Source organism: Schistocerca nitens, chromosome 2, assembly GCF_023898315.1.
Source record: "Schistocerca nitens isolate TAMUIC-IGC-003100 chromosome 2, iqSchNite1.1, whole genome shotgun sequence".
Lineage (NCBI taxonomy): Eukaryota > Metazoa > Arthropoda > Insecta > Orthoptera > Acrididae > Schistocerca > Schistocerca nitens.
In genome coordinates, this window is record NC_064615.1 from 671759278 (window position 1) to 671773680 (window position 14403).

At 42.4% G+C, this 14403-nt stretch overlaps 1 protein-coding gene and 1 non-coding gene across 4 annotated transcripts in view; one reads left to right on the plus strand and one right to left on the minus strand.

The window, feature by feature from the left end:
• The window catches only part of LOC126236785 (uncharacterized), a 192471-nt gene that overhangs the window by 85560 nt on the left and 92508 nt on the right, over positions 1 to 14403 (minus strand). For all 3 annotated transcript variants that reach the window (XM_049946368.1, XM_049946367.1, XM_049946366.1), the window contains exon 3: positions 3483 to 3560. In XM_049946368.1, the coding sequence (XP_049802325.1) occupies positions 3483 to 3560 (78 nt within the window). The remainder of the gene's footprint in view (positions 1 to 3482; positions 3561 to 14403) is intronic.
• Positions 10653 to 10724, plus strand: Trnap-cgg (transfer RNA proline (anticodon CGG)). The gene has a single exon. It is a non-coding gene; the product is annotated as a tRNA-Pro (tRNA).

Consider the following 14403-nt stretch of genomic DNA (forward strand, 5'->3'; position numbering starts at 1 on the left):
CTGACACCGCCTTCAGCCCTCTTTCAAATACACCTCGCTCCATTCGGATTGCGTCACATGCATTGGCCATACGCTCGTGCAACGTCCACACATCATCGATGGGTTGGACAATTCGCCAATGCCTTTAAATGTCCCCACAGCCTGAAATCCGACAGATTCAGGTCCGTGAGCTGGAAGGCAATGCTAAGGGACCTCCTCGACCCATCCATCGACCATGAAAAGTTGCGCTGAGGTACTATCGTACATTCTACAGACAACAGAGTGGTGCTCCATCGTGCACAAACCACAGTCATTGTCTTTGTGTAGGGTAACTTTATCCAATAGCGCTGGTGAATTACTGCGCAGAAATCGGCTTTACACAACACATGTTAATCTGTTTTGTAAAGTTTGTGGCCCTATGAGTGTGTCTCCAAGAGCGGCCCATATCTCAACAGGTGTTGGTTTCCACATACATAATTATAGTAAATTATATGGAAGTTTTGACCAATACCACTTCCTATAGAAATATGTAACATTGTTAAACACCTTGCATTATTGATTTTTATCCTATTCCCCGATCTGTTGACATCTCAGTAATGACTGCGTATGACGCACATCATCTGACTCGCTGTCGTTATCAGTTGCGGAGGGAAATTACAGTCCAGCGCGAAGCCATTTCGCTACAGCTTACCATTTAGAACCAGTACTTCACACTTGATTCACTTCAGACTGTATAATCTCTTTCAAATAAAAGAGAAAAGCACTTGGTCTTATACAGTGCGTGTCGATAAGAAGGTGTCCCATATTCATATTCGTACATAGTACTGCTCAAAAATAGATAAAATTACTTTAAACATACATTAAAATACTTGCTGAGACATGAGCCATTAAGTTTTATGATAACTATCTGTCTATTGACACTACAGGAGGTGTTCAAAGTAAATGCCAACCACCAACAGACATCCATCTGCCCTCCTTCACAACGAACCGCGAACTCTTGTGAATTCGTCTGGTTGCTCTCAGATTTGGCCACAAGTAAGGGACACACGCTCTTGTAACGTATGCACGTGCGTGTGGAACACACAAATGCTTTTAAATGTCCTCATAGCCAGACACCTTAGAGATTATAGTCAAAAGAATGGGGAGACCATGCCACTTGATCTCCTTGAACAATCGATCGCTCATCAAACGTTTGTGTTAGTTACTGTTGCACAAAGAGTACAAAACGGGAGTATTGCATCGTTCTAAATAAGTCACATTTGTTTTCTTTCTCGTGTAGCGTGACTAATCTGTTGCGCACAAACTGGTGATGAACAGCAACTGCAACTACTACAATTCTTACCCACACATTGGTAGTAAAGCGAACTTAATTTATACCTTCATGCTCGGCCGCTGAGTTGCACCTGCCCACACTTGGTTACTCAGGTATTTATTATCCCATTCTAAGTCCCACCTCATCCCTAAATAAAATCATAGCAGTGAACTGTGGACCATTAACGCTCCGTCTAAGAATCCATTGTGAGAAATATGATCTGGCATTGTAGAACTGTAATCTGAGCGTTTTTACTCATCGATAGTGATATGGATTCAGTACCTACTCGTGTAAAACTGACCAAGCAAGACCCTTCAGCTGCTCCAGTTCTTCACACATTTGTTTCAGAATCGTCGTATATTTGTCGCAATGTAGGCTCCTCCATATCCAGCGCGCAAACTGAAAAAGGCAACAAATAAGAAAGGAACAACGCACGTCAACAGAGAAACAGCTGATGTCACTGAGTACTGACCATTCTTGACAGATATTAAATGGCTCATATCTCGAAACGTATTTTTTTCTCGACTTAAGTTTATCGGATTTTTATTCTGTGCCTAGATCTCACTGTACCTGGCTTGTAATATCTCCGATCTCCTCTGCTTCTGCAACACCTACGTATCTTTCCTTGTCGCTTCATATTTAAAAACAGTTCACGTCTTCTATTTCCTATCCATTAACCTCGTTATGCCTAGAAATAATTGGAGTTCCACAGATGGCTCATAGGAAAGCAAATTATTTCCTGCTTCCTATTCGAGATATATGCCGACATCTTTGTGATAGCAACTCGTACGGTTCAGCGGTCGTCGTTCCACTCTCATTCTCTCTTCCTCCGTTTTCATAGCATTTCAGCACTCTTTTTAACACATTAATTCAATCATCGTTATGGGCAATTGTCGCCAGTGCCGTCATTTTGCCGGCCGCTGTGACTGAGCAGTTGTAGGCGCTTCAGTCCGGAACCGCGCTGCTGCTACGGTCGCAGGTTCGAATCCCGCCTCGGGCATGGATGTGTGTGATGTCCTTAGGTTGGTTACGTCTAAGTAGTTCTAAGTCCAGGGGACTGCTGACCACAGATATTAAGTTCCATAGTGCTCAGAGCCATTTGAAACATTTTTGAGCCGTAATTCTGTAAACTCGTCGTTGTTCGCGTCAGTGATTAGTACAAGACGTGGCATCAGTTTATCGTAGAATATTATTTTTGACAATATTTGCGAGGTAACGCCGGATAATATCTAACTGCAACGCTTCTTGGTTATCTGTTCATTAGATATCAAATTCAACACACATAGTTGAAAGACTAGACACTCTTTGTTGCTACCTTATCCCTTATGAGAGAATAGACATTGCGATACCTGAAGAAAGAAGCGTCAGGAATGTACTCTCTTCTATGTTAGGCCTCCGAATTTCGCATCTTATACGTCGACTTGATTTTCTACATTACTGTACTACATAATAATTTTTAATGTCTCCTTTTTCTTTTCCCTCTTGCATATTAGTTATTTATGCTATTATTTTTTTAATTTCGCAGGATATCTTTCTTCCTCAGACTCTTTTTGCTTTTTTGAACTTCTTATTGATTTCTTTCTTAATATCTTGTGAAACTGTCCTACTTCTAGATTTATCCCTTCTCTCAACATGGTCTTCCTTGTATACTACTGTTTTAGATTTGCCTCTATTATTCAAAATACCAATTTATCTTCTGATACTGTAGTGTCATTTAATTATCTTGCGCGCACTAGAATTTTGATTGTTAAATACTTCTCTTGACAAAGTTCCAGAGCAATATATCAACGACTGACGTTGTTTTCGCCAGATGCTGCGAGCCATTACCTTAAACACGTTTCCCGACTGGACTACTATCGGATTGATTAGTTGGACGCTCAGAAACGTATCTTGTATTGGTCACATCGTAAAATTTCAGATATCGCAGTATCACTACGCTGCTCTATTTGGCAGATACTTTTTCAGTGATCCTGTATATTGCAGATCTGAATGCCAGTTCCTTCTCAGAGCAGTAAACTTATTTCCAACCATCCACTTGTCTGATGTCTGTAACGATCCTACGTTCTTTGTCTAGAAAAGGTGGATACTATAAAAGAAAAGTAAGGTCTTTACCGGCTGAATTACAACCAATAATGTGGTCATAACATAGGACTTACCTGGTAACCTCGGCGCGCTCCGCAGAAGAACCTACCTGCGTACACCAGTGCAGCCAGAAGAAGCCTCCCAGCACCAGGCCTTGCTGGTACTCGTCCCAGTCGTAGCGGCCATCCTGTAACAATCACGGTTTGTGTCAGACACGCCGCGGGCGTCGGACTGATGCCTAGAGATGATGTGAATCGTGTAATGAGACATCGTTCTGATTTTAAATGGACCTTTGACACGGTTTCATCCTTTATCTTCCTGTTTCACTTGATTAACTAGATGCAAAGTAGGTACTTTCCGTCTTTGAGGATAATGCTGGAGACATGTAATATACAAGACAAAAAATATGGACACATTCGCAACGAGTGAGGTTCAATATTAAGCTTGCGCTAGCTCCTAGACATTCCTTCCAAACTTCGTAGAGACTTTCCCACGTTCTGTTGAAGGTGCTCTACGACCACTCCTTCCAAACTCCCTAGAGGCTCGCCATCAATTACCTGAAAGGGCTATTCTTCCGAACTCCACACAGGCTTGTCCAAGATCTCCTGTAAGTGCTAATTCCACCCCTTTAAAACTTCGCAGAGGTTTTCCCATAATTCCCGGAATAATTATTACCATTCCTTGCAAACTCCGAACTGTTAGCCTTCCAAACCCCGCAGAGCCTCTCCCACGATCTCCTAATAGTGCTGATTACACACTACCATCAAAGGTGAATAGTAGAGCAAAGTTTGGACTGTTTTAAAAAGAATCCTTGATTCTGTGTGCGACGCGTTTCTGTGGCTGAGTCTTGGACTTAATACTTCGGACCAAGAATTAAAAAAAAAAAAATGTTGAGTGGAAGCCTGTTGATGTAACCAATAAACGTGAAGTCGATTTTATCTATCAGTAAGGTTACGGCCTCATTTTCTGGAATACATAATTCGTCTTATTTCTTATCCCGTAAAAGGTAAAGTGACAACTGATGAAAACTGCACAAGACTTCTTGCTCAACTGGACGATAAAATACGGCATAAGAGGAGTAGATCTCAAAAAAAATAAAGAAATCTATACATTGCTCGTACTCATGAAAGTACGTAGGCACTGGGAAATTTAAGCGATCTAGCGTTCGAGTAGTAGGTGCACCCAACCAGCTCAACCGGTTTGGCATCATGTTTGCATTATTTTCCTAAAGCAATTTGCAACAGTAAAACATTTTGAATCTAATGGATTGATGTCTAGAGCTGGACATTAGGTGTAGAATCTACCCACTCTTTAAACGTTGGGGAAAATGTATTGGACAGTAAAGGGATAGCATCGAAAGCGCAAAGCATTTTTCCTTAATAAACTCTATTATTCACTGCCAGTCTGTGATGTTTTCACTTCGTTCTTCTCAACCGTTGTGACTTCGTAGAAGCCGCAGCAGCACGCGCTTTACAGCTGCCTCGACAACTGATGCAAAAGATTTAGCCAGAAAATGTAGCTCACCGGCTGCTGGAAATCGTTTGAGCAACTACAGTTGCGCTGGTTCGCCTTCGAATATCTGACAGGCACACGTGCTTTTCTTTTCTTTTCGTAGCATACGAACGACGGCGATGGTGAGTCAGAGAAATTCGCCAACTATAATGCGTAGACAAATACTGCGCTCCATCCACTGCAGAAACACAAAAACCTGCAACTAGAAAATACACATAGCAACCCAGATGTCGCAAATATTAAGTCACTTGATTCGCATTCTAGAGGAGTAGTTTAAAGCTCGTTCAGAGGTCTACACCGTTTTAACTCTCCTATAAATTCCCCAATTGTTTATTATCTGTACAGACTCGTAAGAAAATAAACTACATATCATGCATTTCTAGAAATAATTTATTTAACCTTTCCTAATCAGAACTTTGTCAGCTATGCTGGCATCTGTTAATAACTAGCTTTTTGTCCCGACTCCTTAAACAACACAAAAATGTATTAATGGATATCCATATTTTTAAAACATAATTGTTTCTGATTTTCTAGATAAGAAACAGACGCATCGTGGCTCAAGAATACACATTATGATAAAATATTTTAATAATTATTATCGAATCAAACGCCACCATATTCGTGTGTTTTATCTTAAATACCACTTTTGGAACAAAAGCGGTTCTAGCCGCTTCAGTCCGGAACCGTGTTGCTGCTATGGTCGCAGGTTCGAATCCTACCTCGGGCATGGATGTGTGTGATGTCCGTAGGTTAGTTAGGTTTAAGTAATTCTAAGTTCTAGGGGACTGATGACCTCAGATGTTAAGTCCCATAGTGCTCAGAGCCATTTGAACCACACCGGCCGGCCTTTGTTAAGCGTTCGAATAAATAAACACGAAATAAAATAAGCTGTGCAGAATTTATTTATTCACAATCAAATTCGAACAGCCACCGTCATTATCAAGAATGCACTGGATAACAGACATAGTCATTCTGAAGTGTGACTGGTCACCTTAGTGCCGTTTTGAATTTATTTGTTCGTGTGCACTTGTAGTGAAACATGATGCCCATTTTGGCAAAATAATAATTCGTTTTTAATATGTACCTTTGCAAAAGTCGGAATATATTGTCCTGAAGAATCCTTTTTCTCAATACCTAATTGACTGTCGCATCTACGCTACTGGCCATTAAAACTGCTACACCACGAAGATGACGTGCTACAGATGCGAAATTTAACCGAATGGAAGAAGATGCTGTGATATGCAAATGATTAGCTTTTCATGGGATTCACACAAGGTTGGCGCCGGTGGCGACACCTACAACGTGCTGACATGAGGAAAGTTTCCAACCGATTTCTCATGCACAAACAGCAGTTGACCGGCGTTGCCTGGTGAAACGTTGTTGTGATGCCTCGTGTAAAGAGGAGAAATGCGGACCATCACGTTTCCGACTTTGGTAAAGGTCGGATCGTAGCCTATCGCGATTGCGGTTTATCGTATCGCGACATTGCTGCTCGCGTTGGTCGAGATCCAACGACTGTTAGTAGAATACGGAATCGGTGGGTTCAGGAGGGTAATACGGAACGCCGTGCTGGATCCCAACGGCCTCGTATCACTAGCAGTCAGGATGGCAGGCATCTTATCCGCATGGCTGTAACGGATCGTGCAGCCACGTCTCGATCCCTGAGTCAACAGATGGAGACGTTTGAAACACAACAACCATCTGCACGAACAGTTCGACGACGTTTGCAGCAGCACGGACTATCAGCTCGGAGACAATGGCTGCGGTTACCCTTGACACTGCATCACAGACAGGAGCGCCTGAGATGGTGTACTCAACGACGAACCTCAGTGCACGAACGGCAAAATGTTATTTTTTCGGATGAATTCAGGTTCTGTTTACAGCATCATGATGGTCGCATCCGTGTTCGGCGACATCGCGGTGAACGCACATTGGAAGCGTGTATTCATCATCGCCATACTGGCGTATCACCCGGCGTGATGGTATGGGGTGGCATTGGTTACATGTCTCGGTCACCTCTTGTTCGCATTAACGGCACTTTGAACAGTGGACGTTACATTTCAGATGTTTTACGACCCGTGGCTCTACCCTTCTTTCGATCCCCGCGAAACCCTACATTTCAGCAGGATAATGCACGACCGCATGTTGCAAGTCCTGTACGAACCTTTCTGGATACAGAAAATGTTCGACTGCTGCCCTGGCCAGCACATTCTCCAGATCTCTCACCAATTGAAAACGTCTGGTCAATGGAGGCCGAGCGACTGGCTCGTTACAATACGCCAGTCACTACTCTTGATGTACTGTGGTATCGTGTTCAAGCTGCATGGGCAGCTGTAGCTGTACAAGCCATCCAAGCTCTGTTTGACTCAATGCGCAGGAGTATCAAGGCTGTTATTATGGTCAGAGGTGGTTGTTCTGGGTACTGACTTTTCAGGATCTATGCACCCAAATTGCGTGAAAATATAATCACATGTCAGTTCTAGTATAATATATTTGTCCAATGAATACCCGTTTATCATCTGCATTTCTTCTTGGTGTAGCAATTTTAATGGCCAGTAGTGTAACTCATACACAAGTTGGTCAGAAACAGTTGGAAAAGCTTGTAAGGGTGTTGTAGAGTAGGTTGTACTGAGAAATAATTGTTAAGTAAAAAAAATTCGATACGTTGTGCCGTTTCCGAACCAATTGGTATTCAAGTTAGCCAGTCAGGCGGCTGAGTGCGCGAATTCAAGCGGGCCGCCTGATACAACTAGTGTCAGTTGTTCTCATAGCGCAGAAGGTACCGCACGAGACTTATCAACCTTTTGCTCGCGATCGTTCATTACTATTGCCCCACGTCCAATTTTTGTATCGCTATGTTTTTCAAAGAAACCAAACGAAGAATACGTGTGGCTACACCGTCTCTTGAGGCTGCTTGAATTTCCGCGCGCAACGGCCTAATTGGCTAACTTCAATGCTAATTAATTCCGAAATAGCGCAACGTACTGAGTTTTTTCTTATCAACCTTTAAAGCTTTTGAGACTGTTTCCGACCACCCTGAATAACTGAAAGTAAAATTTCACAACAGACGTACGGAGCGGCAACTTTCTAAATAAGTATGTGTTACTTTCCCGCGTATGACTGTCAGACTTGGAAGAGATATTTGGCATAAAGAAGTTAAATCTGTGAAGAGAATGTCGCGAAATAGCGGAATAGCGGAAGTTTGTTCGGATTCCTTCAGCGTTGTAATTCAAATGGCTCTAGGCACTACGGGACATAGCATCGGAGGTCATCAGTCCCCTAGACTTAGAACTACTTAAACCTTAGAACCTGCGATCGTAGCAGCCACGTGGTTCTGGACTGAAGCACCTAGAACCGCTCGGCCACCGCGGCCGGCCGCGTTGTAATTCACAGAATCTGCAAGTACGTGTGGTATCTTCGCGTAGTTAATTCAAGGTAGTATAATGGAAATGGATAGGTATGGCCCGAAGTTGAGTGCCAAAATCTGGTAAATTCAAGGTGGTACGGAAACAGAGAAAGGGTGTTACAAAATTTACATTTCTTATTATGTATAACTCTTAAGTACAAAACTCTCATGGACGGTTTGACTGTGCGTAGACACGACTCGTGAGTTAAGCATATAGGGGAGGGGGGAATTAACCTCTTTATCTCACCAACTGACAGAACTGGCAGTGCATAAGGGATGAGCGGCTGACGTGATGTCAACAAGATGTGCCGGTCTCCAGACAAGCCGACATGGTGTCGCATGGCTGCGATTCCGTGTACACACAGCGTTTTAGGCAACGCTCAGAGCAGTTTAACCCATTTCTTGTTCCTCGCTACCTGCCTAATCGTCAACGCAGCACTCATGTCGCAGCAGCTACTCGCTGGCATCCGACGCACATACAGCATCTACCATCTGCATAAATTAGACTGCAGAGGTGGCGTCCAAGTCACATTCGGAAGTGGGGCTCAGGTGGTGGGACACACTCAAACGTTCGTGGATACGAATATGGATCCTAAATAAAAGGAAAAATATCCGTCATGGAACAGAAACTGATGACGTCACAAAGTGAGAGTAGGAACTGGCATGAAAGCTGAAATCAGATTCCGATTCTGAAAAGTAAGTGGGAAACAAACTGATATGCCTCCATAGTGCACAGTGTAAGCAAAACCATTCGCGGCAGCCGCCACGACCCTCGCCCAGTTCCCTAGCGGCTTACATGCCGAACGTACTTGAGACTTCTGCTATGAATGCCTCCGGGTATCTCTCTGCGTTCCTGAGCCTCGAAGAAAGTCAACAGTAGGTCCTTTTATTTGTAACGGGAAGATCTTTAACGTAACCCGCTCAAGTGTCTCAGGTTCTCGGGTACTAGCCGGCATACCTCGTCTGCCAGTCAGTAATCGGGATACCCCTTGCAGAACAAAGCACAGCTCCTGTCCACCTTCCGTGGTTTTGGTGGCAGTCTCGCTACAGCAGGGTGCAGCTTAGCTAGAACCCATTTGTCAAGACTGTACTGCACTAATTTAAAAATTTTTCTTACGGTAATTTGCGTCGTATTAATTCTTTCATTTATTTTTCACACTCAGATCACAGAGTTTGTGCGATAAACGATTTCTACTTCTTAGCAAGTCATCAAAAGATGATCTGAACACATAACGTAGTAACTCGTCAAAGTAGAACTGAACTGACTGAGACAGGCGTCCACTGCGCTTAGTCTGTATAAATCTACATGGTCTGCACATCAAAAAGTTTGTCCTCTCCTCAATTTCCAGAATGAGAAAGTGAAGGAATCAAAAAATGGCAGCATATTCACATGGACCGTAATTGGAATTCCGAAGCTAATATTTAGGCTTAGCTTCTACATATTCTTAATTATTTAGTTAGTTGTTTATTCACCCATAGATCATTTACAAAATAATATCAGACATGCTGTCTAGATTGGAGAAACGAAACATTTTTTTAAAAACAGAACTAGTTTATGGATCCAGTAATATTCTCTCTTGTAGGTCTGGGTTAACTTGTGTTGTTAATTTTGATATGCTGTGTGCAGTGTTTTTTAAACATGTTTTCAAATAACTTTAAAATTAATTAAAAAATACTTTCACACTAACTTGTTGCGTTGTTAATTTTGAGCTAATTTTGATATGCTGGGTGCGCATTACTGGTTACTGGCCAACTTTCCTCTGGCATCAAATCATTGACGGTACTACCGTCAATCTATTGAATTCTTCGTGTTGCCTCGTTGACCCTTATGAAAAACCTTAGTCAACATCTCACCGCGATGAATGAAGAAAATGGAAATAGGTTCGAATCATCTACCACGAATCCTGGGCACAGAGTTTTGCAGTAAGATACATTAAACTGTGACCGTTTACTGTACAAATACAGTTATGTAATAATTATTATGTAAGGTAAATTTTTCTCCATTCCCTTCTCTGTGATATGCTACAGAGAATATTTTCCTTCGCCAGTCTTACATAGATTTCACAGACATCCAAAGGTATAATAAATCATAAATTTTTATCGATGTTTATCTTTCTTTTTTAAAACAGAAACTGTCAAACAATATCAAGGAGGAGACTAGGTCATAGTGCCATGCTTTGAATCATTAATTTAATGCATACATAGTGTCAGTTTTGGACTCACAAGAAGCGTTTTTTTAAAGCACTGAATTGGAACAACATTGTTCTCTTTTAAATAGAGGTGTAGATCCTTCGTGTCTAACAGACAGATACGACTGACCATCCGCGCAGCGTCTGTGGAAGTAGAATCTCACTTCGCCAAGGCTCGTTGGTCTAGGAGTATGATTCTCGCTTCGGGTGCGAGAGGTCCCGGGTTCAAATCCCGGACGAGCCCTGTTGTTTTTATTTGTTCTACAAGGTCCGGTTTACGTCCCTCATTGCACTGAATAGTTCAAAGTTAAGCTATCGCGAGAAACCAAGTACGTAGGGCTGTCACTCCAGCGTGGCGTGCAATACTCAGCAACGTAAGGAAGAGTGATGACGTAGCCATACGCGTGTCGGGGCTCACGCTGTTGGCCGCTTTCTGTGCTGTCACGTGGCTGGCAGCTAAAGCAAAGGGGAACTGGAATCCGACAGATCTTTGGAATAGGGCCACTGTTTGAGCTTATTCATGACAATCTGTGTCAACAGAAATGTATCTGGTAGAATATAGAATGGCATAGAGACAACTTTTCCTATTTGTTAACTCATATTATACACTAGAAACCATGTGTTAACTTTGTCTGGCATAATAACCCTGCCATAGCATAAACATGCTGTGCATGGATAATACAAATTTTTTGTTAAACGTTATAATGTTGACAGTCACATTTGCTGCTTATGTTTTTAATTTTATTCTTACTTTGTTGGAATCGCATAAAATATTCTGCCTGCTGTAACACTTTATGCACCTTTATTCCGTAGTCACTGCACTGAAAACTGCGTCACTGTGGCACACATTCTCACTTAACAAATAAGTTTTCTCGGACTATCAGCCTACTATTGTTCCTGAGCTCAATCAACTCTCTTGAAGAAAAGAACTTTGTGCTATTACAGAAAAGACATATCATCAGAAACAGAAGACAGATGTGATTAAAAAAGTACGATGTGAATATGGCTGCTAACAGCATTTGTCTGTTATTTAGTAGCCAGTTTAAATACTGAGATGGGGAATTATTTTGTCATTACACGATTATATACCGCATGGAAAAGCATCGAGAAGAACCTGCATAACAGTGAGCACGGTTACGACGGAACTAGTCAACAGTCAACAGTAAATTAAATGAGCGAAGTGTGTGTGTGTGTGTGTGTGTGTGTGTGTGTGTGTGTGTGTGTGTGAATTCTTAAGGGACCAAACTGCTGAGGTCATCGGTCCCTAGACTTACACACTACTTAACTATCTTTAACTTACGCTAGGGACAACACACACACACACAAGAGAGGACTCGAACCTCCGGCGGGAGTGGCCGCACATTCCGTGACATGGCGCCTCAAACCGCGTGGCCACTCCACGCGGCCACTTAAACGAGCTTGTGCAGTGCGAAGTTCTCAGGGAAAATGACCAAGTGAAGTACCTAATGCTATGCATCATATGAAGTGAAAGATAGGAAACTACTATAAAACTTCACACTGGGCATATCCAACGAGTCTTCATAGTATGCACTGTATCCAAAGACGAATGAGATAAAAATTGCGACATTGAATTTCGCTCTGTATCCTCTTGAGGAGGTCACGCGTATGTCCCCCTTATTGAAAACGGTGATCCATTGAAAACCTCATCACTATACCACACATGGTCTATTTGAACCGGCTCGCTTGGCTACTGACAGATAGGCCTACAGGATGAAGGGTATTTCGAAATGCGTCACAACTACCTTTCCTTAAGGGGTATGACGCATCTCCTGTGGTGAATGTTATGTCAAATGAGATTTTAGACACACCTTGTATTTGCAGTCCAACACCTACTTCGCTGCCATCAACATGTTAACAATTTGATTAAATATTAAGTCGAGTCTAGAAGCATGACAAATTTCAGACGACAGCAACTTAGCGGAAATGAATCTTTGTTATTAAAAATGTTAGATTAATACACTTTTCTCAAAGAGATACTGGTCCTCGTTGGACAGCTTCACAGAGCATGGTAATTTCTTAAAGGTTTGTGACAGTGCTTTTGACAGGCAACTTTTTTCTCGCCAAGAATGCAGCAAAATTTTGTTACAGACGGTGGAGCTAGAGTTATAGCGTGGCGGTGAGGTAGAGGAGCTGGAGAAAAATACCGAAACACCACGAGAAATGCATCCTTGGACAAAAATGGAGATGATAGCCATGTCTGCAGGTTGCGCTGTTGTATTTGACCACAAAAGGCATCTGTGCGATGTACTCACTACGTTGCAAGTGTGAATCGTGGTCAGAGCAGTGTTCTGTGTAGTTGCCGGTGCATTGTGTCAGAGCTAAATGAATTCTAACGTATGGAAATAGTTGGTGCTTGTATCGTGGGTGCTTCAGTGACCAAGGAAGCCGAATTTTTTGGTGTTTCAAAAGACACCATGTAGTAGATTTGCACCACATACAAGGGAAACGGAAAATTATGACCCGCTAAGTCACAACGAGGATGAAAAGTGTGTTGAGTGATCGTGGCGGACGATCGTTGATGAGGATTGTGGCGAAAAGTAAGGGAACGACAGCTGAAAAAGTCACTGCAGAATTGAATGTCGCACGCGCGAACCTTTCCAGTACCAAAAGAACATGAAGGGAGCTCCAGAAGCTATGAGATGCAGGGCGGGCTGGAATTCAAAAGCCACTCATCAGTGATTCAAATATCCGTAACAGTAAAAACTGGTGAAGAAGTCATAAAATCTGGACTGTGCAGCACTGGAATGAAGTCATTTGGTCGGATAAGTCTAGTTTCACACTGTTTCAAAATTCTCACAGAGTTTACGTCCCAATAATGTAACATGAAGGTGGTTCGGTGATAGTTCATGGGCACCATAGTTACTCTTCAAGCTCGCATTACTGCAAAGGATTTTGTGACAATTTCGGTGGATAAGGCCCATCACCTGGTACACTGTTCCTCAGTGGTGAGCGATGTTGAGTTCCAAGACGACATGGCCGCTGTTCACACAGCTCGCATCGTCCAGGACTGGTTTTGTGAGCACTAGGATGAACTGTCAAATCTCTCCTGGACACCACATTTACCAGATCTCACAAGGGAACCTCCCCATCGCACCCCCCTCAGATTTAGTTATAAGTTGGCACAGTGGATAGGCCTTGAAAAACTGAACACAGATCAATCGAGAAAACAGGAAGAAGTTTTGTCGAACTGTGAAAAAAATAAGCAAAATATACAAATTGAATAGTCGATGTGTAACATAAGTCACATCAAGGACCATGTTATATGACAAGAGCCGTGGTCTCGTGGTTAGCGTAAGCGACTGCGGTACGAGAGGACCACGGTTCAAGTCTTCCCTACAGTAAAAATTTTAACTTTTTTATTTTCTAGCAATTGACGTGTGTCAATTATCAAAGTTCAGGCACTCACACAATCAACTTCGCTCTCGAAAATTCCAGGACATGTTCAGATTTGCTTGGACATATGCAGGATTTGACGGTCTACACGGAAAAATTTGGAAAACGTTAAAAACATATGTTTTGACAGAGCACAGGGAAAACTGTGTGACTGTGAAACTGTTGCATTCATTTGTTGTAGTTGATGTGACAAACTCTTATGTTTTCATCACTTTTTTGGGAGTTATTATCACATCCACAAGAAAACCTAAATCGGGCAAGGTAGAAGAATCTTTTTACCCATTCGCCAAGTGTACAAGTTAGGTGGGTCGACAACATATTCCTGTCATGTGACGCACATGCCGTCACCAGTGTCGTATAGAATATATCAGACGTGTTTTCCTGTGCAGGAATCGATTGACCTATGACCTTGCGATCAAATGTTTTCGGTTCCCATTGGAGAGGAACGTACTTTCGTCTACTAATCGCACGGTTTTGCGGTGCGGTCGCACAACACAGACACTAAACTT